Consider the following 27154-nt stretch of genomic DNA (forward strand, 5'->3'; position numbering starts at 1 on the left):
GGCCCGCCATGGAGCCTGACACCTAGATTACCGAGCCCAATCTTCCCGGCGGCAGCGAGGCTCTGTGGCAGCTCCCCCACCCCAGCTGCTCGGTGACAGGACCCAACTTTAAATATTTAAATAAAGGGTATGAATAACTTAACAGACCTTTCACTGCAAACTTGCCAGCTGTCTGCGATCATGCATGCTTCACTTTCCTATCTAGGGAAAGCTGGCACCACCAAGGTGGGGAATGGGGGAAACTTAGGATTTTTAGTGTAATGTGGGGGGGGGGGGGTGGGGGGTAGAAACAGGGTTGGGATCAAATCTGCATCTGCAGCTGCGGGGGGTGGGTGGGGGGTGGGTGAAGGGTGACCTCTGCACTTTGGGGAGACGGTGGTGTAGTGGTATTATCACTGGACTAGTAACCCAGGGTATTGCTCTGGGGACATGGGTTCGAATCCTACCACAGCAGAAAGTGGAATTTGAATTCAATTAATAAATGTGCAATTAAAAAGCTAGTCTAGTGATGATCATGAAACCATTGTCGATTGTTGTAAAAAACCCAGGTGGTTCACTAATGTCCTTTAGGGAAGAAAATCTGTTGTCCTTACCTGGTCTGGCCTACATGTGACTTCAGACCCACAGCAATGTGGTTGACTCTTAAATGCCCTCTGAAATGGACTAGCAAGCCACTCAGTCGTATCAAACCACTACAAAGTCAATAAGGAATTAAACTGTTCGGACCACCCGGCATCGACCTAGGCACCAGAAATGACAATGGCAAACCCAGCCCTGTCGACCCTGCAAAGCCCTCCTTACTAACATCAGGGGGCTTGTGCCAAAGTTGGGAGAGCTGTCCCACAGACTAGTCAAGCAGCAGTCTGACATAGTCGCTCACATGGAATCATACCTTACAATGTCCCAGACACCGACATCACTTGGTATGTCAAGTCCCAAGAGCAGGACAGACCCACCAGAGGTGGCGGCACAGTTGTATACAGTCGGGAGAGTGTTGCCCTGGGAGTCCTCAACATAGACTCTGGACACCATGAAGTCTCATGGCATCAGGTCAAACATGGGCTAGGAAACCTCCTGCAGATTACCACCTACCACCTCCACCCCCCTCAGCTGATGTATCAGTACTCCTCCATGTTGAATACGACTTGGAGGAAGCACCGAGGGTGGCAAGGGAACAGAATGTACTCTGGGTGGGGGACTTCAATGTCCATCACCAAGAGTGGCTCGGTAGCACCACTACTGACCGAGCTGGCCAAGTCCTAAAGAACATAGCTACTAGACCGGGTCTACGGCAGGTGGTGAAGGAACCAACAAGGAAAAATCGACTTGACCTCGTCCTCACTAACCTGCCTGTTGCAGATGCATCCGTCCATGACAGTATTGGCAAGAGTGACCACCGCACGGTCCTTGTGGAGACCAAGTCCCGTCTTCACATTGAAGATACCCTCCATCATGTTGTGTGGCACTACCACCCTGCTAAATGGGAGAGATTTTGAACAGATCTAGCAACACAAAACTGGGCATCCATGAGGCACTGTGAGCTAGCAGCAGCTGAATTGTACACAACCACATGGCCCAACATATCTCCCACACTACCATTACCATCAAGCCAGGAGAACAACCCCGGTTCAACAAGGCGTGCAGGAGGGTACGCCAGGAGCAGTACCAGGCATAACTCAAAATGAGGTGTCAACTTGGTGAAGCAACAACCCAGCACTACTTGCGTGCCAAACAGCATAAGCAGCATGTGATAGAGCTAAGCAATCCCACAACCAACGGATCAGATCTAAGCTTTGCAGTCCTAAGCTCTGCAGTCCTGCCACATCCAGTCGTGAATGGTGGAGGACAATTAAACAACTGACTGGAGGAGGTGCATCCACAAATATTCCCATGCTCAATGATGGAGGAGCCCAGCACATCAGTGCGAAAGATAAGGCTGAAGCATTTGCAACAATCTTCAGCCAGAAGTGCCGAGTGGATGATCCATCTCGGCCTCCTCCTGAAGTCCCCAGCATGACAGATGCCAATCTTCAGCCAATTCGATTTACTCCACATGATATCAAGAAACGACTGAAGGCACTGGATACTGCAAAGGCTATGGGTTCTGACAACATTCCGGCAATAGTATTGAAGACTTGTACTCCAGAATTAGCCGCGCCCCTAGTCAAGCTGTTCGAGTACAGCTACAAAACTGGCATTTACCCGGCATTGTGGAAAATTGTCCAGGTACGTCCTCCTCACAAAAGCAAGACAAATCCAACCCGGCCAATTACTGCCCCATCAGTCTACTCTCAATCATCAGTGCAGTGATGGAAGGTGTCGTCAACGGTGCTATCAAGCAGCACTTGCTTAGCAATAACCTGCTCAGTTTGGGTTCCGCCAGGACCACTCAGCTCCTGACCTCATTACAGGCTTGGTTCAACATGCTCAAAAGAGCTGAACACCAGAGGTAAGGTGGGAGTGCCTGCCCTTGACATCAAGGCAGCATTTGACGGAGTATGGCAGCAAGCAGCCCTAGAAAAATTGGAGTCAATGGGAATCAGGGGAAAAACTCTCCACTGGTTGGAGTCATTCCCAGCACAAAGGAAGATGGTTGTGGTTGTTGGAGGTCAAGCATCGCAGCTCCAATACATCACTGCAAGAATTCCTCAGGGTAGTGTCCTGGGCCGAACCATCTTCAGCTGTTTCATCAATGACCTTCCTTCAATCATAAGGTCAGAAGTGGGGATGTTCGCTGATGATTGCACAATGTTCAGCACCATTCGTGACTCCTCAGATACTGAAGCAGTCCGTGTAGAAATGCAGCAAGACCTGGACAATATCCAGGCTTGGGCTGATAAGTGGCAAGTAACATTCGTGCCACACAAGTGCCAGGCACTATTTCAAACAAGAGACAATCTACCCACCTCCCCTTGACATTCAATGGCATTACAATCGCTGAACCCCACACTATCAACATCCTGGGTGGAGGGGGTGGGGGGGGGGGGGGGGGGGGTGGGCGGGTGGTTACCATTGACCAGAAACTGAACTGGAGTAGCCATATAAATACAATGGCTACAACAGATAAGAGGCTTGGAATCCTGCAGCGGGTAATTCACCTCTTGACTCCCCAAAGCCTGTCCACCATCTACAAGGTACAAGTCAGGAGTGTGATGGAATACTCTCCACTTGCCTGGATGGTTGCAGCTCCAACAACACTCAAGAAGCTCGACACCATCCAGGACAAAGTAGCCCACTTGATTGGCACCCCATTCACTCCCTCCACCATCGACGCACAGTGGCAGCAGTGTGTACCATTTACAAGATGCACTGCAGCAACACACCAAGGCTCCTTCAACAGCACCTTCCAAACCCACGACATCTACCACCTAGAAGGACAAGGGCAGTAGATGCCCCATTACCTGCAAGTTCCCTTTCAAGCCACACACCATCCTGACTTGGAACTGTATCACTGCTCCTTCACTGTCGCTACGGGATATGGGCTTCAAATATGCAGATCTGGCAGCCCTTTAAAAATGGAGTTAATGACTGCGCAGAGCCCGCCCTCACCACGATTGGGGGGTGGGGTGGGGAAGAGGCTGACCGCCCAACGTACGCAGATGATCCATCATGCGCTAGATTGCGGCAGTATGGCAGTGCACGGCCCGCATGTGTGGGCCGCCATTTTTTTTGCCCGCCGCCACTCTCAGCAGCAGGAGAATAAAATTCAGCCTCTAGAAGGAGAAGATAGACCACGGTCAACAGAACTAAAGAGAAGTCCGTGCCCCAGCAAGAACCAGTGCTGAGTGCTGCTGCATACCTATTGTCATTGTTAAGTATTAACTTCGTATATCTTAGTTAAGCTTAATAAACTCTCTGATTTGATCACAGAACTTGAGTATGTACCTTGTTGGTCCATATTGGTCAAGAATCCCAAGGTGTGACAGGTTGGGTATCCTCTGTCTCACCTCTATTCAGGTAGCATCTACCTAAAACTTATAATTGCCTCATATTTCCACCCCCTCTTCATGCTTGTCCCAGGCCTGCAGCTTCCTGTCTCATCACAGTATCTCACCCTCACATTCCATTTATCTCAGAGCTTGGGCCTCCTGCCCCACATCCTCTTCAACTCTACCAGCCACACAGCTAGTGCCGAATCTATGTGGTATTCAGTGGTACTTTATTTTTACAAAACACAATGAGCAGAAAATGGTTATCTGATGCTATGCCTGTACAGAAGCAAGATGCTTATTACTTGGAAAACTTTGGGGGTAATGGTGGGTGGATAGGGATGGAGGAAGCTAAGTGATCAGTGGGCAGTGAAGTGGGAATAGGCATAGGTGGTATGCTAGGTGGAGGGGTGGGTAATGATTATTGGTAGACTACAGGAATAAGAAAGTGGGGGTGAACAGCAGCAGCAGGGAGGAAAAGCAAGAAAGCAGGAGATAGGGAAGGTGGGAAGAAAATAGCAAAGGATATGGGAATGAGGTAAAGACAGAAAAGAACAGTAGCAGACTTCAGCACTGCCTCTCCCTGCCATGCCATACAATCCAACCAAAGGAAAGGAAAAAGTGTCAAGAAGAGGAGCAATATAGGGAAGAGAAGCGAAATATGAAGCAAAACAACAATTGACAGGTGAGAGAGTAGTGCATCCCATGACACTGTTCACAAGATATCAGACATTTTTATATATTTCAAACACACTGGTCAGTCTCCAGGGTGTTAGCGTCAAGACCATGTGCAGCTTTCAGGTGATGGAAAGTTAGAGGCTGGAAGGAAATAAATGAGCCACAGCACGAGCTCAGATTTAAACTCATATTCCGTCCTTAGAAATATATAATTAAAGTAAATAAAACTATGTCCACATTCATAATGGAAACTGCCGGTTAAGTTGTAATAGTGTAATTATGCCCTCCCATCAGTGATGCTGCTGCAGCGTCTCCACTGGCAGCTGGGTATTATTACAGCATGGAAAGTTCACGTCATGTGCAATCAAAATCATAGGCCTTTGCCTCTGTTACTCAGTTCCCCGATATAAAATTAATTCTCCCAAAATGGCCAGGGATGGTAACATACATAACTAATTGAGCTTTTTTTTTCATAATTTAAGGTTACATTGTTTGCAATGACTCAACAAAACTGCATATTTTATAGTGCTTTTGGGGAGGCTTCTAATCAGCCCCCATTTTCAGAATCTAAAAGCACCCTCATTGCACTACGAAACACGGAATAATTTAAAAAGCTGGATTTATTAAAACATCAGATCAGCTGACTAATATAAACCAACCCCTTTGACTGTTAAAAATACAGATTAGTCAGAAACGTATTTCACGGTACATAACAAGAACCTCTTTGTAGGCCACATTCCAATGTTTGGTTTCCCTGCCACTGCCTTCCATTCCCTCCTAAGCTGAACTAAAAGCTGCAGCCAATGTTTGTTTTGACACAAGACGATAGTCATGCTGTATTCAAGCTCACCACACTATCACCCCATATTTGATTAACATCTATTGCACAGTGACAAAAGATTAGAGATAGCAGATTTTTTTTAATCAGTGTGCAATTGTAACATAGGTTTTCTTTGACCTTATTTTTCTTACCAATAGTTTCAACCTGTCAAGGCTGAAAACTACATTCTATAAACGTTGCACTATTGATTCACTTTTGCAATCTGCATTTTCAATATCATCTTTAGGGGTGGGGACACAATATGGAAGACAATGAATTCCTGGGGAAGCCAGCAATGACAATGTCTATTTCAGTAGGCCTACTTGGAAAAAAAACCTTTCCTGTCTTTAGCAAAACACAATTATCTGCAAGTTAAAACAGTTGTTTTGCAAATGGAGCAAGATAGGACAGGAAACAGCTAGTATAACATAAAAGGAAAACAAAATTTGGAAGGAAGGGAAAACACGAACTCAAACTAAAATTGGCAGATAGCAAGAATAGCTCAAAAGACATCAAATTATCCATAATTGTGAAAACACAGAAACTGATGTTAAGTTGAATTCAATGGATTAAAACGGAAGCAGAGGCAAGACCTTGGATACACCAATATATGTGAAAGATGAAAAGTGTAAATCTCTGTCACTTTTTATCATCAATGGTTCTACGGAAGTGAAGATTGAGAGAGTGAATCTTGATATATCACATTCCAGTTGCTATCCAGAGGTGCAGCCTCACCTGCAGACAGTGCATATCCGGATGATATGCATGTGCAGCCCACGATTAAAAATAAGCGGACAAGGAATTCCGACTGCATACAGGCATCTAATTTTCTCCACATGTGCTGTTGACAGATCAGGCTGTGTATTGATAACGCACAGATTAAAAGCAATATTGCTATTTGACAGAATATAGTTTAGTAAAAAGACATTAAACAATTGTTTCCTCAACGACTCCTGCAAAGATTAATTTCTTGCTGGTACAGTATATGGTTCTATAGGTTTCAGCTGCCCCCAGCCTAAGTGACCATTCTTCATGAACCTTGACTGTTTCCACTGGAGATGGGTGCCGGAGCAGGGGAGTTAATTGAAGCCAAACCTGATCCTGTCAAAATTATATACCCACAGTTGCTAGGAGTGGTCTGAAGATAGCAATCAGTGGTGGGAATCTTGGATAATTTTCTCCATCTTAACCTAGGGCTCAGAGGCCAGTTTTAATACTGCTACTGGCCATCACACCAAGACAACTAATTCAGCAATGACCAGGGATCAGATGCAAGACTTATCTTGGTCTGTATAGCTTAGCTACTCAATATACTCTGAATCAGTAGAGAGCAACAAAATTCTTTTTTTTCAAAACTCAGTCAAAGTTTTTAAACAGTACAGTATTTTGAACTTTGTCAGGTTTAATTGGTGTATTCAAGAAGGCTATCACTCAGCCACCCAGATTTTCACGCCCTTTGCAGTATTTTTAAAAAAAAGCCTTTATAGAGTAAAGGTTGGAAGCAAATGGCATTAAAATCTTCAAACAGCAGCAATGTCCTTGCCTGGCAGTATGAATGTTTCCAGGTATATGTAAAGTGATTTTCTTAAAGTTTAGATTTTATTGTATTTAACAGTACTATATCAGTGATGAGCCATGATTTAGGAAACCTACTGCAATTTCTCACCAAAGTAAGTTCCATATAAACACGTTGACTGATGAAGGGAGGACACCAGTACTTTAAAACATTGTGAAAATAAAAGTGCACGCAAGGGGGGGAAACTGGAACTACAAAAATATAACTCCTGAATCTGCCACGATGAAGCCACTTCCTCTGCAATCGCTGCAAGTTTCAGCATTTTTCTTAGATTGTGTCACAGATTCCAACATTGAACTTCAGGTTGAAATAACAGTACTAATGTGTTGTTGTAATAGCGATCTGTGAAACTTTAATTTGCTAAACTGGAAGCACAAGAAATATTGAAGGTATCTGACCCAAAGAAAAAAAAAGAGAACATTGTAGACTTCATACATTTGTATTTTAGGTTAAACCATTTCAGCAAAAGTGCAAGCTAGTCTTTTCCTCAACATTCTCCAGTTTATTTTTTTTAAAACCCTATTACAAATCGTGTATGATTTTGTGTTTGATTCAACTATGAAAGAAGTCTATACTTTATAATTTTGACTATAATTTATGGAATTCTGATATTTTCAATCAGAAATATCACTTCCTTTTTACATTCTAATACAGACCACATTTCACACGTTTTCTATCTTTTGGGACTGGAGCAGAGGATAACATCCTGCAATTGGATGGAAAGACATGAAAATAGGACAGAACTGGGTTTACTGGCAAAACTAATTTTTCATTTCTGTATCTGTCTTTAGCACTGTTGCTGTAATATAAAGCAATGACTTAACTTCAGATTTCAGTTTTTTTTCCAATATATGAGGTGGTGTAATAAGGCACAGCCAAATACAACAGGAATAGACATCACATAAAATTGATTCCTTTTACTAATTGAACACAACTTGTGGAATCTGTACTAAGGTGCAAACCTTCCCACCACTTACCACAGGCGGTGACATGATTCAGCAAGGAAACAAAAGACCCAATATTTAGAATAGGGGCTCAAGATGGGAAAATACACACGATAAAATTACATTTGGATGGAGAACAGTGGTCTGGGAATTCACAATTCCCACATGCCAGTGTAAGTGCAAACATCAGGAAAGCTGGGTGAGGCTCCTTTCTAGTAACACATACTGAGCACATTTCATATTATATCTCAGTAATGGAACAGGGCATCATCACCCAAGTCCAAGGTCTTAATGGTTTGACTTTTACCGATTTAAGCAGCAAGACATGGATTTTTCTCTTTGGCCTGTCAGATATGGCTACAATCTTCATTCACTGGACAGAATAGATTTTGTATACAATAACTCGCTGTGATAAGTTGCATCAAACTTTAAGGATTCTTTAGATATCTTCAATACTCATTTCCCTCCAAATACTAAATTTATACTTCACAGCAAAAGTGGATGGATATTATCACATTCAAGTATTCTCAGACTGGGACACCTTCCCCGCAAACCCCACCCCCACCACAATAATAAAGGTCATAGCATTTGTGCATCTAATATGCAATTCTGTGTGCAGCAGGCTGCACAGAAATAACAGTCTCTCTAAGCAGCATATCACTATATAAAGAGCATTAACAACAAATATATTTTTGGTTGCAATCCCACTCAGGACAAGGAAGTTTACTCATGGAATCAACATTGGTGCACCCTGTGTAGATGTTACAGTATGTCAACAAATGTCAGTCATATGACATGACATTGTACTCGACAAGTATCAAGTCCAACGTGTTAAGGTTGAAATAGGTTTATTTCACAAGACTTCTGGATCCCACAGATTTATTTTTAATATACTAACAGAAATTCAGTCACCACTTAGCGTTGTACACGTGTATGTACAATTCAGGTAAAAAGTTGCCACGTTGTACATAATCAGTGATTTGTGAAATACAAATGTAAAGTTAATTAATAAGCATCCATTTGAAAATGTAAATTTTGCAGACACGTAAATTCCTCAATACATTTTGTTATTTGTTTTGTATTTAACGTCATATTACTCATGAAGATCACTGGCCTCTTAAGGTCACTAATAACTAGGAGCAAAGTATTGCTACTTCCATTCAGAAAATCCAGGCTTTAATCCCAGACCGAATCAAGAATTAAACTTAGTTACCCACCATGAACATTTTCCCTAGTTCTAGGGCAAGCAGCGAGATGGGGCTAGACAGAGGTAAATTTAAAAAAAAACCTTGCTGGATGATTTATTCCACCCAGAGCGTGCCAGAAGCAATACAAGAGAAAGACTTAAGTGCATCCAAAGTACAGACCATGGATCATATTTAGCCCTCAATCCCTGGAAACTCAATACTCCTTGCACTTATATTTCAAATTGGCTGACCTTTGTTAAAGTTTTGCGGATCCGCAGGTTTTGGAAAGGGCTGTTCTTTGTCTTCTTGATGTTGCCTCATCGGTGAATACATCTCTTATCAAGTTTGTTGGTATCCACAACTTGAGATATACAAGAAGATATCTTTTGGGCCTCCTTATCTCGAGAGACAATGGATACGCGCCTGGAGGTGGTCAGTGGTTTGTGAAGCAGCGCCTGGAGTGGCTATAAAGGCCAATTCTGGAGTGACAGGCTCTTCCACAGGTGCTGCAGAGAAATTTGTTTGTTGGGGCTGTTGCACAGTTGGCTCTCCCCTTGCGCCTCTGTCTTTTTTCCTGCCAACTACTAAGTCTCTTCGACTCGCCACAATTTAGCCCTGTCTTTATGGCTGCCCGCCAGCTCTGGCGAATGCTGGCAACGGACTCCCACGACTTGTGATCAATGTCACACGATTTCATGTCGCGTTTGCAGACGTCTTTATAACGGAGACATGGACGGCCGGTGGGTCTGATACCAGTGGCGAGCTCGCTGTACAATGTGTCTTTGGGGATCCTGCCATCTTCCATGCGGCTCACATGGCCAAGCCATCTCAAGCGCCGCTGACTCAGTAGTGTGTATAAGCTGGGGGTGTTGGCCGCTTCAAGGACTTCTGTGTTGGAGATATAGTCCTGCCACCTGATGCCAAGTATTCTCCGAAGGCAGCGAAGATGGAATGAATTGAGACGTCGCTCTTGGCTGGCATACGTTGTCCAGGCCTCGCTGCCGTAGAGCAAGGTACTGAGGACACAGGCCTGATACACTCGGACTTTTGTGTTCCGTGTCAGTGCGCCATTTTCCCACACTCTCTTGGCCAGTCTGGACATAGCAGTGGAAGCCTTACCCATGCGCTTGTTGATTTCTGCATCTAGAGACAGGTTACTGGTGATAGTTGAGCCTAGGTAGGTGAACTCTTGAACCACTTCCAGAGCGTGGTCGCCAATATTGATGGATGGAGCATTTCTGACATCCTGCCCCATGATGTTCGTTTTCTTGAGGCTGATGGTTAGGCCAAATTCATTGCAGGCAGACGCAAACCTGTCGATGAGACTCTGCAGGCATTCTTCAGTGTGAGATGTTAAAGCAGCATCGTCAGCAAAGAGGAGTTCTCTGATGAGGACTTTCCGTACTTTGGACTTCGCTCTTAGACGGGCAAGGTTGAACAACCTGCCCCCTGATCTTGTGTGGAGGAAAATTCCTTCTTCAGAGGATTTGAACGCATGTGAAAGCAGCAGGGAGAAGAAAATCCCAAAAAGTGTGGGTGCGAGAACACAGCCCTGTTTCACACCACTCAGGATAGGAAAGGGCTCTGATGAGGAGCCACCATGTTGAATTGTGCCTTTCATATTGTCATGGAATGAGGTGATGATACTTAGTAGCTTTGGTGGACATCCGATCTTTTCTAGTAGTCTGAAGAGACCACGTCTGCTGACGAGGTCAAAGGCTTTGGTGAGATCAATGAAAGCAATGTAGAGGGGCATCTGTTGTTCACGGCATTTCTCCTGTATCTGACGAAGGGAGAACAGCATGTCAATAGTCGATCTCTCTGCACGAAAGCCACACTGTGCCTCAGGGTAGACGCGCTCGGCCAGCTTCTGGAGCCTGTTCAGAGCGACTCGAGCAAAGACTTTCCCCACTATGCTGAGCAGGGAGATTCCACGGTAGTTGTTGCAGTCACCGCGGTCACCTTTGTTTTTATAGAGGGTGATGATGTTGGCATCGCGCATGTCCTGGGGTACTGCTCCCTCGTCCCAGCACAGGCATAGCAGTTCATGTAGTGCTGAGAGTATAGCAGGCTTGGCACTCTTGATTATTTCAGGGGTAATGCTGTCCTTTCCAGGGGCTTTTCCGCTGGCTAGGGAATCAATGGCATCACTGAGTTCCGATTTGGTTGGCTGTATGTCCAGCTCATCCATGACTGGTAGAGGCTGGGCTGCATTGAGGGCAGTCTCAGTGACAGCATTCTCCCTGGAGTACAGTTCTAGGTAGTGCTCAACCCAGCGGTCCATCTGTTTGCGTTGGTCAGTGATTATGTCCCCCGATTTAGATTTGAGAGGGGTGATCTTCTTGATGGTTGGCCCAAGAGCTCTCTTCATGCCATCATACATTCCTCTGATGTTTCCGGTGTCTGAGGCCAGCTGAATATGACTGCATAGGTGTTGCCAGTAGTCGTTTGCGCAACACCTAGCTGTTCTTTGTGGAGTACTTCTGGCTGCTTTAAGTGCTGCGGATGTTAAATCGCTGGGGGCTTTCTTGTAGTTCAAAAGTGCAATGCGCTTAGCGGCTATGACAGGTTCCAGCTCTTCATTATGAGATTGAAACCAGTCTGCATTTCTCTTCGCACTTTTGCCGTAGGTGGTCAAAGCTGACTCATAGATGGCGTCTCTGATGAAGATATACAGCACCTTTAACAGTACAATGTCCAAAAGCACTTTCCGGCAGCTTAATCAGATAAAAATTGGCACTGAACCCAAGAGAGACACATTAGGACAGATGGTGAAAAGCTTGGTCAGAAGTAGGTTTCAAGGAGTATGTTAAGGAGTGGGGGTTTGGGAGGGGGGGGGGGGGGGGGGGGGCGGTGGTTAGGGAGGAGATTTCAGAGTGAAGGAAGCGGGGTTGCACATGAAGCCAGACTTGGAGGAAAGCAGAGTTCTGAGGACTATATATACTTAAATTAATGGAAACGTTAATTTAAACTTTACACAGCTCGTAAGCTCCATAGTATATATCTAGGCAACATAGCAAGACAAACACTTTGGGCACACTAGTCAAGTGCCATAGACAACAGCATGGAAGAAAGTGGGAAAGTAAGCTGTGAGGAGGACACAGAGTATGCAAAGGGATACGGATAAGTTAAGGTGAGTGGGCAAGATCGCAGATGCAGTATAATGTGAGGAAATATGAGGTTATTCACTTTGGTAGGGTAAGAATAAACAAAACTGAATATTTTTGAAATAGTGAGGAACTGTTAAATGTTGGTGTTAAGTGTGATTTGGGTGTCCTTGTGCAAGAAATACAGAATTAACATAAAAACAGAAAATGCTGGAAATGCTCAACAAGTGGCAGCATTTGTGCAGAGAGAAACTGATCTGAAATGTTGGGGGGAATTTTCCTAGCCCCACAATGATGAGGGCGCCTGGAAAATTGAACAATGCTTCGGACTGCCTCTGGCCACTTTTCCCCGGGCGTGGATTGCAACCTGCGCGACAGCAATGGGAAGTCAGTTAACGTCATTATAATGGCAATTAACAGGTATTTTTCTAGGTCAATGGCAGCTTTCCAGAGCCCACTCAGGACAGCCGCTGTCTCTGCAGCTTGTCTCCTCAAAGGTGGTGAGAGCACAGCGGAAGATCAGAACATCAGTTTTGCACCTCCATATTGCGCCGCCTCTCCCCCTCCATTCACTTGAGCAGCACACAATTCACAGCATGGCTGCCAGCCGCCCTTCACTTTAGCTGCTCTGATTGGCCGTTCCACATCCGTAGCCCACCGCCCCTAATTGGACGACACTCCTGGAGGCGGCTTAATTGGTCTCCTCCAAAAAGATTGCGCCCGCTGTCTCGCCACACAGTCTTCTGGGCTCTTGACCCGGAAATTATCCAGGCATACGGATCGGCACACTAACGGCAAATTCAGGCCGTTGACTGTTTCTCCCTCACAGATGCTGCCTGAACATTTCTAACATTTTCTGCTTTTATTTCAGATTTCCAGCATCCACAGTACTTTGCTCTTGCAGAACGTTAGTGTGCAGATACAGCAAGCATCCAGAAAGGCAAATAGTGCATGGCCTATTTTTGCAAGGGGATTGAAGAACAAGAACAGCTTGCTGCAATTGTACTGGGCTTTGGTGAGACCACAACTGCAGTACTGAGTGTAGTTTTGGTCTCCGTACCAAAGTAAGTGTACAATTGCCTTAGAGGGGGGTTCAACAAAGATTTACTAAATTGATTCCTGGGATGAAAGGGATGTCCTATAATTTGATTAGGATGAACCTATACTCTCTGGATTTTAGAATGAGAATGGTCTCACTGAAACATAAGATACTGAGAGGGCTCGACGGAATACTGAGAGGCTATTTCCCCTAGCTGGAGAGTATAGAACTAAGGGGCATAGATAGTGTCAGTATAAAGGGACGAGATGAGGAGAAATCTCTTCCCTCAGAGGGTTACGAATCTTTGGAATTGTCTACCTCAGAGGGCTGTGGATACTCAGTCGTTCAGTATATTCAAGGCTGGTAATTGACAGGACTTTTGGACTCTAAGGGAATCAATCGGGCAGCAAAGTGGGGTTAAGATCATGGCTGATCCTCAATCTAACTACATGTTGGAGAAGGCGCAAGAGACTATATGGCCTACTCCTGTTCTTATTTCTTGTGTTATGTAAAGCAGAAAAATAGAACAAAATTAATCAAAAAAGGAGAAACAAAATAAACATTAAGCATCACAATTATATTCCCCATTTTCTTCCTCCCCTAAAATATTTTGGCCCTTATAATACTCAAATCAACTTGATTAAGCACAGATGCTGAAAATCAGGAAGTCACCCAAAACTTTTATGGCTCTTAATAGACATAATGCAATATCCAGTTTTATTTCCATTTTACCAGAGGGCTGCAGTAGCTAAGGAATGATACATTTAATGTTTTTTGACACTTGAACTGAAGAATGAGAAAGAAGAACAGTAACTCAATGCACTGATCTTTTCTACACCATACACCTAGATCTATTCAAGAAGGGGTTCCAATTGTAGGCTATTACTGAACATAAAGGCAGTTGGTCTAATATGGCAGATATAATACACCCATAGTACTCACTTTTTACCAACTGCAGTGTTAGTTAAAATTATTTCAGAATTCTCAACTGTTCTACACGATTATTTGCCATGCCTTTTTTAAAATGTCAATTTCCGAAACTTGAAGATTCAGATTTCAATGCAATTCATGCATTTTTGTCCACAGTACTTTTTTTAAACAATGCAGTATTTTCACAGTCACATGAATGGAAAGAAAGCTGAACGCAAATGAATAGAGGCATTAAGAACCGATCACTTGTGCTTGCTAAATAGATATTGTTTATTAAGGCTTGTATTCTCCTAGAGGAAAGAAAATCAACCCAATGATGTTCATTTACCTTACAGGCAATATTCCATTGACATAACTAAAATTGTCTAATATAAGTCTAAATGATAGTTTTTTTTTTTAAATTGAGGTCCATTTTTGTAACTAGGTTCAGAAGAGTTAATTGTTTTCTTTCTAACGATAGTAAAGTTCCTCTACAATAAACACGTGCAAGTTTCTGTGAACTAAAGCAACAGGCATGAGCACCGTTTCATGCTTTATCCAGTCGGCAGCAATTTCAATGGTTCCCTCATTCCACAGACATACAGTACAGCAAAGTACAGCTTTCAGACAGAAAAACAATCAAAATATTTCATCCCAGAAGAATCAAGAGACGTTTGCATCAATTTATATTTTGAGACATCAACCATCGTTTCCACTATTTGCTCCTACATTAAAGCTCAGCTTTACAGAAGGAAAAAAAAATGGCCTTGGGATTTTCATGAAAGAATGCAAATTAACAGCGACTTGAAAAGAACACCAGAAAGCTCAAAGTTAACACACATCACCAAAAACTAGTAACGTTGAAAGCATCACATCATCCAAACTACATAAGGCTGATGCAGTAATATTTCCCATAAGAAGAGCATGAAGGGCTCATCTTCACAGGATTGCTAAACAAATGCAGGCTAAAGCTTCAGTGTAACAGAAGTTACCAGTGACTGCTACAGCATTTAGGTGCAAAAATTACAAACAAAATGCAGACCAGTCTGGGCAAAAAAAAAAACAAAAACAGAAAAATACTAAAAACGTGATGTAGCTTAATTCCCCTGCACATAAAGATATCACTGGAGCAGAAAGCTTTGATTTTTTTCATTCTGATGCTGGATCACAGCACCAGGTTTTCAGTTTTTTTAAATTCATCAAGTCAAATGTTTTCTTATCATTTGTTTCGGTTCAGGCGCTCCTGCAGAGAAAGAGAAAATTTATTTTGAAGAAGCATAAAAAGATAAAAAGGCTGTTTTCCATAAAAATCTGTTCTGTACTACACAATGTACTAAACAATTCCACTGTAATGAAATTTTCAAACTACTTTACACAAGGCATCAATAAAAGAAAAAATCCCTTTTGGTCAATGTCTTCCTCTTGCTTTATTTTTGACAAATGTAGACTTTGGTAAAGTTTATACAGTCCAAAGTTAATCATTTACACATGCACTAATTCACAGTATTGTGAATGCTTCAGAAAACATAACATGCAGTTTCAAAAAAAATTCTAGAAACTAGCTTTTTACAAGAACTTGTGTATTGTAGATGGCTGGAGTGCTAGTTGGAGATAAGTTGCATGACTGGAGAGATTGTGAACCAAGGTCTCCAGACTCAAAAAGACAATGACCATTTTCAGCTATCTACATATTTTAGGTAATGATCCAAAGCCAGCAAAGCTTACAGAAGTGGTTCTCAGGATGCCAGTCCCTTTAAGGAATTCTCAAAATTATCAAGTTTCTTTCACTGCACCTCATGCATTGTGGCACCCTCACACCAGATCTCTCCAGCAGTTCTTCTCAATTCTCCAATTTATAACACTTGCAAATGGGGTTTTCTTTTGAATACCAGACATATTAGCTCAAAATTGCGAGGTTGTCATCACAGTCCTCCCTGCAGGACAGCGTGGGTTATAATTTCAGGAATGTGCTAGAGAGCTGCCACAGCGTAATTCTCACTAGTTAAGAGGGGGCCAAAGGGAGGCTATGCTGCTGACAAACTTTGGCTTCCTTGCAAAGGAGGAATTAAAAGAATCAGGTCCCACGGCGAAATTCATAACATTTGGGACAGGTCTATACCCAGTATCACCTTGCCCATACAAATGAGTGCATCACAAATGCTTGGTCAGTAGGCTTCTCAAAGCTACCTGGCCACACTCAAAATTGACTCTAACCTTTTGAAAGTGTTAATATTTATTTGCAGTTAGCTCCTTGTCCAAGTTATTTTGCTGTAGAAGATATTATTCCTATATTATTTGGCAGATTTATGTAACTTAATGGGAAAGCAGCAACCCTTTAAGATTTGCTGCCTCACCAAAAATCCCACCCAACTGTACTTCTTGCCAAGTTCCTAGGTCCTGCTTTAAAGGCAGAGGGCCTATTACAACCAGGAGAGGCTAGCCCTGCAACTTCCACAAAGTCAGCCCTTTCTGCAGCTGGGCTAGTGTGCCTACATTGTTTCCAATACTGCAATTTTGGGACTTTACAAGGTAAATTTATGAATGTGTGCCCCAAGCATAGTGGGAAATTAGAATTTTCATTTCATTTTCCAGCTAAAGCAAAAGTTTCAATCTCACAGTATACCGTAGGATCACAAAGAACGCTGCATTTAACTCTAAGACAAGATCAATACTACTTTTCCTCAACCAGCCCTGGAAGTATCAAAAGGTGAGGTGGTTAGGTTATTTGCATCGAAGATGACCTGCTGTTCACAATTGTTTTATTAAAAGGGAGAAATACAGCAGCATAAACCAATGGGGTCCTACTAAGTAAACATATTTAATTAATTACAGGTAGACTGGCAGATAGGTTTTCAAAACAGTAGTCTCTCATTACCTGTACTGCCAACTGTTACCACTTGACTTCTCCCACTGAAACTCTCAACTTGAATGATTTATGTGAAATGGAACATTTTGCCATTAGAATATCTTCCCTTTCTAGAACAGGAAAAGAAAGAGAGTCTACAACAATGAAAATAAATATGACACCAAGACGTGCAAAATGTTTTACAATTATCCTGGCCCTTGACTTTTCAGAATTTTAGGGGATATTTCAGGAAGCGGGGACTGGTGGAGAGGAAAAGGGTAGCAGAAAATACAGCAGATTTTCTGCCCAGAGTTAAGATCTTGTGCTCGTTAAATAGAAACTGGAGCATGGTTAGGGGTTGATGCAATGATAAAGCTCAGAAGATGCTACAGAGAACAGGGAGAGAAGGGCTACAGTTTATAGTAGAAAGTTAGTGGTGAGGTGGGAAGGTAAAGTTTGAAGCAGAGTGGGGAAAAAATCAAAAGCCACTAGAGGATGCCAGAATGGGACTGAAGCCCAGATGAAGTCACATTGCTGCAACCCGGGATGCCAGTACAGTAAGCCTGGCCCCAATGAGTGACTAGGCAGGAGGACAGACACAATCGGGTGTCATTAAAATTGCTCGCAACCAGTTGTGAAGCCAGCAACATTAAAAATTAACCTGGAAGCTTGTGGACAAGGATCAATCTCCATAGGCCTCAATGGCTGCTCTGGAGCTATATGAAGGACAAGCAGGGCAGTAAGGAACATAAGAACAGGAATAGGCCGTTCAGTTCCTCAAACCTGTGCCACCATTCAATTAAATCACCGTTGATCTGTATCTCAACTCCACTGATCTACCTTTGTAGAGAACTTTTGGAGGTCCTAGCTCACACATTCTGTCATAAATATCTGTTGACGAACAGTCTCCTATTGACAGAATTGAGTCACAGTCACAGATACTTCATAGCTGTAATCTAGTGGTTCACACGACATCTATAATTGACAAAGCTGTATCCCAAGTGATGCCGGCAACACCATGGCTCAGTTGTTTGTAATGCCAATCCAGCTATGTGCCAAGGTACAGCTCAAATTCTACAATCCAAATTACTGAACTCCATATCTTTGGGAACTGGGTGAAACCAGTCTTGCTGTGATCTGCACATTTTGGTTTTTGTTGAACAAAATACAGATTCTATGCTGGCGTGGGATCAAATACTATCATACTGCTTTTTGACAGCCTATAAAATTTAACCTATGTGGACAAAGTGGGAATTTAATGCATTAGTTTGCAAACTGGGACCCCTAGATCCTACAGAAGTCCTTTTTTTTGTATTTGTTCACTTACTAGTGCATTATTTATGATGCAATGTACTAATGAACATTTTCTGCACCATTTTCCCTTGGGTAGGTAACTCTGCCTACTGAAAGTTAGAGTAACGGTTCCAGGAACTATGCTACACTAAGCAAAAGTGCCACAGTCCAAATCAACATTTTAAGTGAGGCAGCTCTACATAATAAAGCTGACCCTGCATCTCCTGCCCACCCACTGGCAGTTCACCCACCTGCCTGCCAAATAGACCTGCTTCTGCTATGTTTCTTTCCTGCTAGGATTCAATTTAAGTATTTACATTTAAAAATAAAACTTATTTTAAAAAAAGAACTGGGCAGCAGGAATGGAAGCAAGCTGACAAAATGGAAGATCAAAATGAAACAAAGCTGATACATTAACAGTTGCAATAGGGACAAAACTGAACTCTTATTCACACCTCTCCTCTCTTCTCCCCCACCCCCACCAACTTTAAAAGAAATACCAGCATTAAAGTGCAGCTGATATAATGTAGCTCAGATGCTGCAGAAACCCATTTAGTTTTGGAGTAGTATTTTCTTTCTTGCTTTTTGAAGATTGGTATAGAGATCTCCTCTACCACAGACTACTACTAGGACCCAAAAACCAAATTTCTCCTTTGCCCCAACAATGCAGCCACTGATTGGTCAAAATCTTACATATCTTTCCACCAAAAGATGGAACTGGCCTTTGAGTGGTTGCTACTGGCCCAGCTGTGCCAGTAATGCATGCGACCTGCACCAGTCCTGAAACAGTCTGCCATCAACATCAGTTTCCATTCTCTAAAGTTCCAGGGAGATGAATGGTGTGAAAGGTAATGTAATTCATCTCAACAAGCCTACTGTTGGTATTACCAATATATGCCTGATGTATACTGAATTACACCAAGTATTATATTGTGCAATTTTGCAATGATGCAGCTAATAGATTTAGTGGAAAGCAGGAGCAAGCCTTCCAACTTTCAACAAATAACCAGGGTAAAACTCAGGGGATTAACTGCTTTCCCAGTCTCCACCTTGGCACCTAGCTGGAATGGAAAACTATTGAATGACGATTCCTTTGTTGCTCTAGATTAAGTTTTCTATTGACGCTTACCCGAAGTCTTTGAAGCAAAACTTGAAGAGGATGAGGACTGATGCAGCGGTTCTGATGCAGCTCATTCTCCCTGATGCTTGGATGACTGTGCCTTCATAGGAACGGTGGCTGGAAGGGGAAGAGGAGCGGGATGACTTTGAGCACTTGCCAGCCAGAGGCAAGTCAGACATTGATGTTTCAGCCATCTTGGACTTTCTGATCTAATGCATTAATCTGAAACAAGGTTTCTTGTTTTTACTTTCCTCAGATTCTTTGACACAATGCAACATTGTGGTCAAGAAGCAGGCAGTAATCACGATCACCAATGACAGGAAAGGCCAGAACATAGTAGTGAATTAGAAACTAGAACTGAATCTCCTAGCAAATGTCAAAAATGGACAAGGTATTTTGGAGCCTTTCACCCTCCTGAGAGCAGCATGATTCTGCCCAATTCCAACAGAAGAACTGAAGAGCAATGGCATGGGGGTACTGTATGGGGCATGAAAAAGAGTGGGTCACAAAAAAGGAAGGCATCCTAAAATCTCCCTCCATGTGAACACTGGCTTCAGATCATTACCAAAGTTTGTGGAGGAAATGAAGAAAATTAATCTTAATTTTAATTTTATTTTTTTTCTACACGTCAGTGATTCTATTCCTCTATTACAATCAATATGTACCATAACTAAAGCATGGGGAAACCCAGAGCTGCTAACTATGTTGAGAAGACTAAAAATGTCACACCAGTATAATTCTGAGTGACCAACCATAGACCACAGTGCAAATGCACAAGAGTATGCCGAATAAATTAGCTTTGAATGACAAAGTTTAGATTCAGCAATTCACAGGTAAATTGGGTTGGTGGTTTCCTCTAAAAACATAAAAGTGCTGTATTTTTAGCAAATAGTACATACATAGATACATGTGTGGATCCACATTAAACTTCTTACTTTGTTGATAACTGAATCTCCTTGTATTTAAATTATATTTGTATTGAGAAGAAAACACATTGAGACAGAAAACTTCCTGTAACTTATTTTTATTTTAAGCTTCATGGACTGGGACAGAATAGGGTTAGAAGAGAAGCAAGGAAAATTTTCATTAAGCTTGTTGATTGAAGCACAACATTGTTATACTACCATTCTTCCATGCAATTATTCCCCAACATGCCTGTCAATCAGGCAATATATTTAAAGACCTCATGCAAATGCCAGCCCTCAGTTTTTACTCCCCAAGGGGGATCACAGTATTCTTTCCCTTCCTGATTTATCTGAAATCAGAAAATTGTCATGTAGGAAATTCTAAGCAAAAACCTACATCCAACTATGCAATAGCAGAGGCCAGAGGCATATTACATTGAATTATTGTATGGAATGTTTTTAAAATCATCTGACATTACTACAAGCACACAAACATGAGAGGTTAGCACTTGTCCTTTTTCTAAGAAAGATTAAATATTAAAAAACAGATACTAGTGAAAATCTGTGGCCAGATCAATGAAATGGAGACACTAACTCATTTATTTTTCAAGTAAAACAATTTTCCTTCTTCATATTTTGTAATACTGATTGAATGTGCACCATCAAATTTTAGAATTTCTTCCTTTGTATGATAGTATGAGTTCTAAATCGATAAAGCTGATTATACTCCTTCTCACATGCCAGCTCTTTTCCAGACCCTGGACTATGTGGCCTCAGGAATAGGCAGCCTTGAAGCCCATAGCTTCAGCCTTGTCATTGTTCTAGTGTGCATTTATCAGATTATTTGGTCTCTGCATTAATGTACAATTAGTTCCAACGTATTTGTGGGCCTTTTTCTTTGTTTATTCTTCTCTTCTACTCCAGACCAGAAACTGCAATCTCATCTAACTTTTAGAGGAATTGGAAACAAAGGAAAAAGCTGACAACTATGTGGAGACAGAAGCTTAAAAGATCCTTAATTTAAAAAAAACAGCTGACAGCACCAACACACTTGCAGGTAGGGAAGGTTAGCAAAGCCAAAACTAACAAACATGGGCAGAAGATTCGACAGTCTGGTCTGAGTATGATCAGCCTTTTGTTTTCCATCTCTGGGTTACAACTGCTGAATAAATGTAAAAAATTTTTTTAAGAACTAATTGTTTTACAATATTTACCTTGCAAATAATGAGAAGCCACTGGCAGAGAAACTTTGTCCTAGAAAGTTAAAACAAAAAGGCATGTCTATTTGATTTTTCTGACATACTGTGTATGACAACAGTAACATGTTAACTCCCCAACAGGATATCCCTCAATAAGAATTCATAAATGACAACCATACTTTCGCAAAAAAAAATCATTTCAACAATAGATTTCCTATGCAAATGTCACAGTAATCAGAAAATACATTTTAAAAAACGATTGGCTGTATTTGCTGGTTCAGATTAGAAAAAATTGAACAGAAAAAGAACATGTAGAATCAATTATACCACTGAATGCCATTTTAGTTGAGTACTATAAACTGGTTTCAAATTTATGTTATTTGTGTCAATTTCCTCTTCCCCTTCAAATTGACAACCCTAAAGGAGATGTCTCGCCTTAATCAGGATGGTCCATATCACCAGTATATCCAGAAACAATGTCCATCCCTTCAATTTATTCATCCAGCAGAAAAGTGTTCCTCCCCAGATGATCCAGCCAGGATTTCCACATTTGCCAGCAACAGGACAAATAAGTGACACATCAGTTAAGAGCCCAATGATCTAGAATGAAACTTAAGGATATTCCAATCTCAATCTTAAATCACTTTACATTGTGAAGCAAGGAAACCTATTATTATATGACCAAAAATGATCTGTTGATTTTATTTATATAGAATTGCTATTGGCCAGGAGGATATTTTCATGTACTAAGGCATTTTGATCCTAAAAATGAACTGGAGTATCAATAAATGAGTTCAGAGATGTCTAAAATAAGTTCTGCAATTTAAAATGAAACTTTTAAAATTTAGCAATTTGTAAAATTGAAGTGTAAATTTTATGTAGGAATTTTGTATAACGCCAAACTTAAAAAAATAAAGTTAACCTTTAGAAACAAAGGATTATATTAACATTTTAAAAATTCCATTAAAGGCTCTTGCTATCTATCACATCATGCGATTGTGTTGACATCATGATTTTGATGGAAAGTTGGCTTATGGCTGGCAACACTTTGCCTCTATGTGCAGCCTACTCACTTGGCGATACTTTCCACCACATGGTCTACCTAAAACCCCATGATGGTGACCCTCATCACCAAACCACATCTTGAACTCTCCCTTACTCCACTTATACTCTTTCCTCCTTCGAGCAAGTCACCTTGTTCCATCCCTTTTACGTCTCCTTTAAAATTGCTACAATCTACACCTCCTCCCTCAAGCTCCAATGCACAGTTCCTCACTGACCCATTCTCTCTCCTTTCCTCAGATTCTGCAATGAGCACCAACTCATTTTTAGTAATGTCAATCTCCATTTCAACTCACCTTGCCCTCCTGTCGCCCCTGAACTCGACTCTTCAAATAATCTCCCATCCATAACATGGCCATCCCCTCAATTTTGCCATCTCACGTGGCCTCTATTCATAGTGTCTGAATCACAGACAAGACCAACTCCAATCACTACATTGTATCACTGACCACCAACATCCCTTAACCTCTTGCAACCTTATTTCTTTCTGTGTCTATCCCTGGAAAAAAAACTTAATTTTTGAGGCTACTGTCCCCAGTAAAATACTTATTTTCTCCTACTCTGATCATTCCCTCATGTACTGTCCTCAGTGCAGACATGAAAATATCCATCCATCCAGAGCACGAGTTCAGCCATCTATTGTTAGATCCAGCTGAACAACATCAAGCACTACTGAGCTTGCTGTTCTATTCCAAAACTACCTAATATTTCAGAACCATCTTGGAAAGCAAACACCAGCTTCTTTTCTCCACTAAACCTCCTCCTTAAACTCTTAAAAGCAGCTCATGGACTCCTTTGTCATTAAGATCATTAACATCCATTCAGTTGCTTCTCACCCTTCCACATGCCCACCAAGCCAAAGCTCCCTGCCCCAGCCCTGAACTTGCATCTTTCTCTGGTTTTTCCTCTGATTTCCTTATGCCCTCTCGAACCTATTTCCACTAAATTGTTGACCACACAATTTCCCTTCCTGGCTCCTAAGTTAGCTTACAGTGTAAATACTTGTTCTAAGGAACAGTCCTCCTCCCTTTCATTATCATCCCCCTCATCAAATAACCAACCCTTGACCTCGCTGTCACTACTTCCCCATTTCCAACCTCCCTCAACTCTCCAAAGATAACATGCATGTTGTCACCTCCCAAATCCATGCCCATCTTTCCCATAACTCCATTTTTAAGTGTTTCCAAATTGGGTTTTTGCCCTTGCCAGGGCACTGAAATAGCCATAAAGTGACAAATGACATCCTTAATGACTCCAACTGTATTGCATAATTCCCACCTCATCCTTCTTTACTGCTCTGCAACTTTTGACAGGGGTGACTGCACCAAACATCTCCAACCCCACTTATTTCATTCTCACCTATCATTGCTACAGCACCTCCAACAATGGCTTCTCTTCCCACTTCACCAGTTCTGCTCGAGTCCCACAGCTATCTATCCTTGGTCCCCTCCTCTGCCTCATCTACATGCTTCCCCTTGGCAACATCATCCAAAGACATGGCATTATGCTCATATGCTGGCAATACCCAGCTCTCTACCACCTCCCTCTACTTCTCCACTGCATGTGTGTGTTAAGACTGCTTATCCAATATCCAGATCCAGACAAGCCACAATTTCCCACACCATTGGGAAGACTAAAGCCATCATCTTCAGGCCCTGCCATAAACTCCTTGCCCTCACCCTGACTTGTGCAACCATCTTAGGTGAAGCAGACTATCTACAATCTATTTTACACCGAACTGACTTTCCAACACCCAAATTCTCTCCATCTTAAAAGATGTCCACATATTTAATATTGTCCATCTCCTCCCCTGCCTCAGCACGTCATCTGATGATACCCTCATTTGCACCTGTCACCTCCAAATTTGACTATTCCAATGCTCTCTTGGCTGGCCTCCCATTCTCTACTTTCCATAAACTTAGGCACCGTCAAAATTCTGCAATGGTATCTTATCCTGCATCATGGCCTACTCACTTTCCCTGTGCTTGCTGACCTATATCGGCTCCCGATCACCTAAAGAAATATCTTCAAATCTAAAATTCTATTTTTTGTGAGCAAATCTCTTCATGGTTTGGTTCTTTCCTATTTCTACAGCTAAGTCCAGCCCTACAACCCTCCAAGAATTCAGTTCTTTCCCTACTTCTTCACTCCATCATTGGTGGGCATGCCTTTTTTTTTACATCTAGGCTATAAAACTTGAATTCCCATCCTAAACCTCTACACCTCTCTTTCCTCCTTTAAGATTTACAATAAAATCCATCTCATTGGCCAAGCTCTTAGTCATCTCGCCAAATATCTCCTTCTATGGCTCGATGTCAATGTTCTTCTGATATGCATTGGTGAAAGCATTTCCATTATAAGGTGCTATAAAAATGTAAGCTGTTGTAGTAAATAAAATTTAACAGTCATAAATCAGAATAGAACGAAAATTTAAAAAGTGAATGAAGAAATGCAAGGTTTAGCTTGCGTTTATCAAAACATATTCCAATAAAATATTGTATGTATAACAATTAATTTCAATCAAAAATTGAAAAAGGGCTTGAGATTTTGGATCCAGCCAAGAGTTGACAGAAGTTGCACAGTACTGTTGCCTGTTGAACTAAAATGAATAGCTTATCCTAATCAGGCCAGACTGCACCTTCAGACATATCTAGGACCATCCACATTTGTGTGAGACTATGTATATACATTTAGCTAGCTACATATTGTTCGTGCCACTGTATTTTAGTAGAACTTCTAAAAAGGACATTGCTATTTTTAATTTGTAATGATCAACAGCCTTTCACTATCAATCAGTCTCAATGTTTCTTAAACCGATTCCCCATTTGGCCGAACTTATGCTTGGATCACTGAAAACAAGAAATTTTAAATATGCATATTGGTAGCCACTGCATACGTTAAGTTTAAAACTATATGCAGGCATTAACAGCTTGGACTATGCAAGCACGAGCCAAACAAGAAACAGTGCAACAGTGTCTGCATTGCAATCTTGACTCTGGCACACTGCTAAATTTAAACTGCAGCAACTGACATTAAGGGTAGATTTGCATTTTCACCACCAGCATGATAAACCAGTGGGGCAGATGTGGGTTGCATGTCTTTTATAGAAACTGCCTGAAATTAGTGGAAGGAAAATCAGGCAGTTTCTATAAAAGGTGGTCAATCCACCTTGCCAGATTACTGCCTAGACCACAAAGGTTAAAATCTACCGCATTGTTGCAAAACCACTTCCATAATAAAAAACATGCGTCAGACTGCAAGGACTTAATTAAAATTTTGATTTAGAACATGACAATGAAGACATATATGTTAAATATTAAACTATGTAACAGAGTTTTAAAAAACTGAATTATCGCCATTGAATGTGAAAAAAAAGGAGTCCCTTGTAGCATTTCATCCAGAAGAATCCCATCTCTATAGGAGTAGATAGTTGTTAAAGAAGTCCCATACAAAGCCAGGCAGACCTTCTTCACAGAAACAGATGCCTTTTACTGATAACAATGAGTGAGAATGCTGATAGAGCATGTCCACTAGCAATCAAATGCTTCATAGCTGAGAGCACTCATAGACCAATCATTAATGGACACTCGGCAAAAGGATACTGGCAAATGCACACAATCCACCTCCATGAATTTAGGAAGATAGGAAAACAAGTAGGACATTCAGCCCCTTGAATCTGTACTGCCATTCAATTAGATCATGGCTGATCTGTATCTCAATTTCATTTACTCGCCTTTGATCCATATCCTTACCGAAAAAAATCTACTGATCTGTCTTGAAAATTTCAGTTGGCTTAGCATCCATAGCTTTTTGGGGTAAGAATTCCACATTTCCACTACCTTTGCCTTCTGATTTCACTCCTAAATGGCAATGCTCTAATTTTAAGATTATGGCCGCTTGGATACCACACTAGAGAAACAGTTTCTCCATCTACCCTGTCAAATCCCTTTATCATTTTAAACACCTGGATTAGATTACCCTGTACCTTCTAAATTTAAGCCAATTGAACCCTTTAAGCCCTGGTATCATACTAGTGAAACGTCAGTGTCCAAGACTCCTTTAATGATTTTTTGAAACCACGTAGGGGTGGAAGTTGTTCCAAAAAAAAATCCTGTCGGATACAAAGGAGTACATACAGTATACAACTTCCCTTGTAATATCATGCTACCTTTATTACTGTACAATTAGGATTTTACATCCACTTTGTGCAGACTTAACATCACATTTTACCAACAGTACATCTCCAGTAGAGGACTGCATTTTGAACATATTCTTGGCAGAAAAAAGGGAAAAAATCTGGTCATTAAATGAGATGAATCTGAAATAACTTGATTAAATGCATTTTCTCACACCTGCTTTCAGTTTTCTAAGATCACCTGCAGTCATGGCATTGAAGTAAATTAGAAGAAACAGTTAAAAGTTAGTCGAGTTTCTGGAATATGTCAGTCATAAAACTTTATAATTGAATTTTTAATGCATTCTCTAAGGTGGCCAGAAAGTAATCATTGACAATTTAAGCAAAACTATTTGAACACATTAAA

The 27154-nt window shown here is 41.6% G+C and overlaps 1 protein-coding gene across 6 annotated transcripts in view; it reads right to left on the reverse strand.

Moving 5' to 3' along the window:
* Positions 1 to 14456: 14456 nt before the first annotated feature.
* The window catches only part of LOC137378164 (YTH domain-containing family protein 1-like), a 35034-nt gene continuing 22336 nt past the window's right edge, over positions 14457 to 27154 (reverse strand). The window contains exons 5-9 of one of the 6 annotated variants that reach the window (XR_010976572.1): positions 21987 to 22037; positions 21567 to 21606; positions 19457 to 19564; positions 17065 to 17165; positions 14457 to 15432 (exon numbers count right to left, since the gene is read on the reverse strand). Coding sequence is in view for 3 of the 6 variants with exons in the window: in XM_068048303.1 (XP_067904404.1) it covers positions 15389 to 15432; positions 21567 to 21606; positions 21987 to 22037 (135 nt within the window). In the remaining 3 variants the exon portion in view is untranslated. The remainder of the gene's footprint in view (positions 15433 to 17064; positions 17166 to 19456; positions 19565 to 21566; positions 21607 to 21986; positions 22038 to 27154) is intronic. The other 5 variants (XR_010976571.1, XR_010976573.1, XM_068048303.1 and 2 more) reach the window with 5 other exon arrangements.

Source organism: Heterodontus francisci, chromosome 16 (assembly GCF_036365525.1).
Source record: "Heterodontus francisci isolate sHetFra1 chromosome 16, sHetFra1.hap1, whole genome shotgun sequence".
In the NCBI taxonomy this organism is placed as follows: Eukaryota; Metazoa; Chordata; class Chondrichthyes; order Heterodontiformes; family Heterodontidae; genus Heterodontus; species Heterodontus francisci.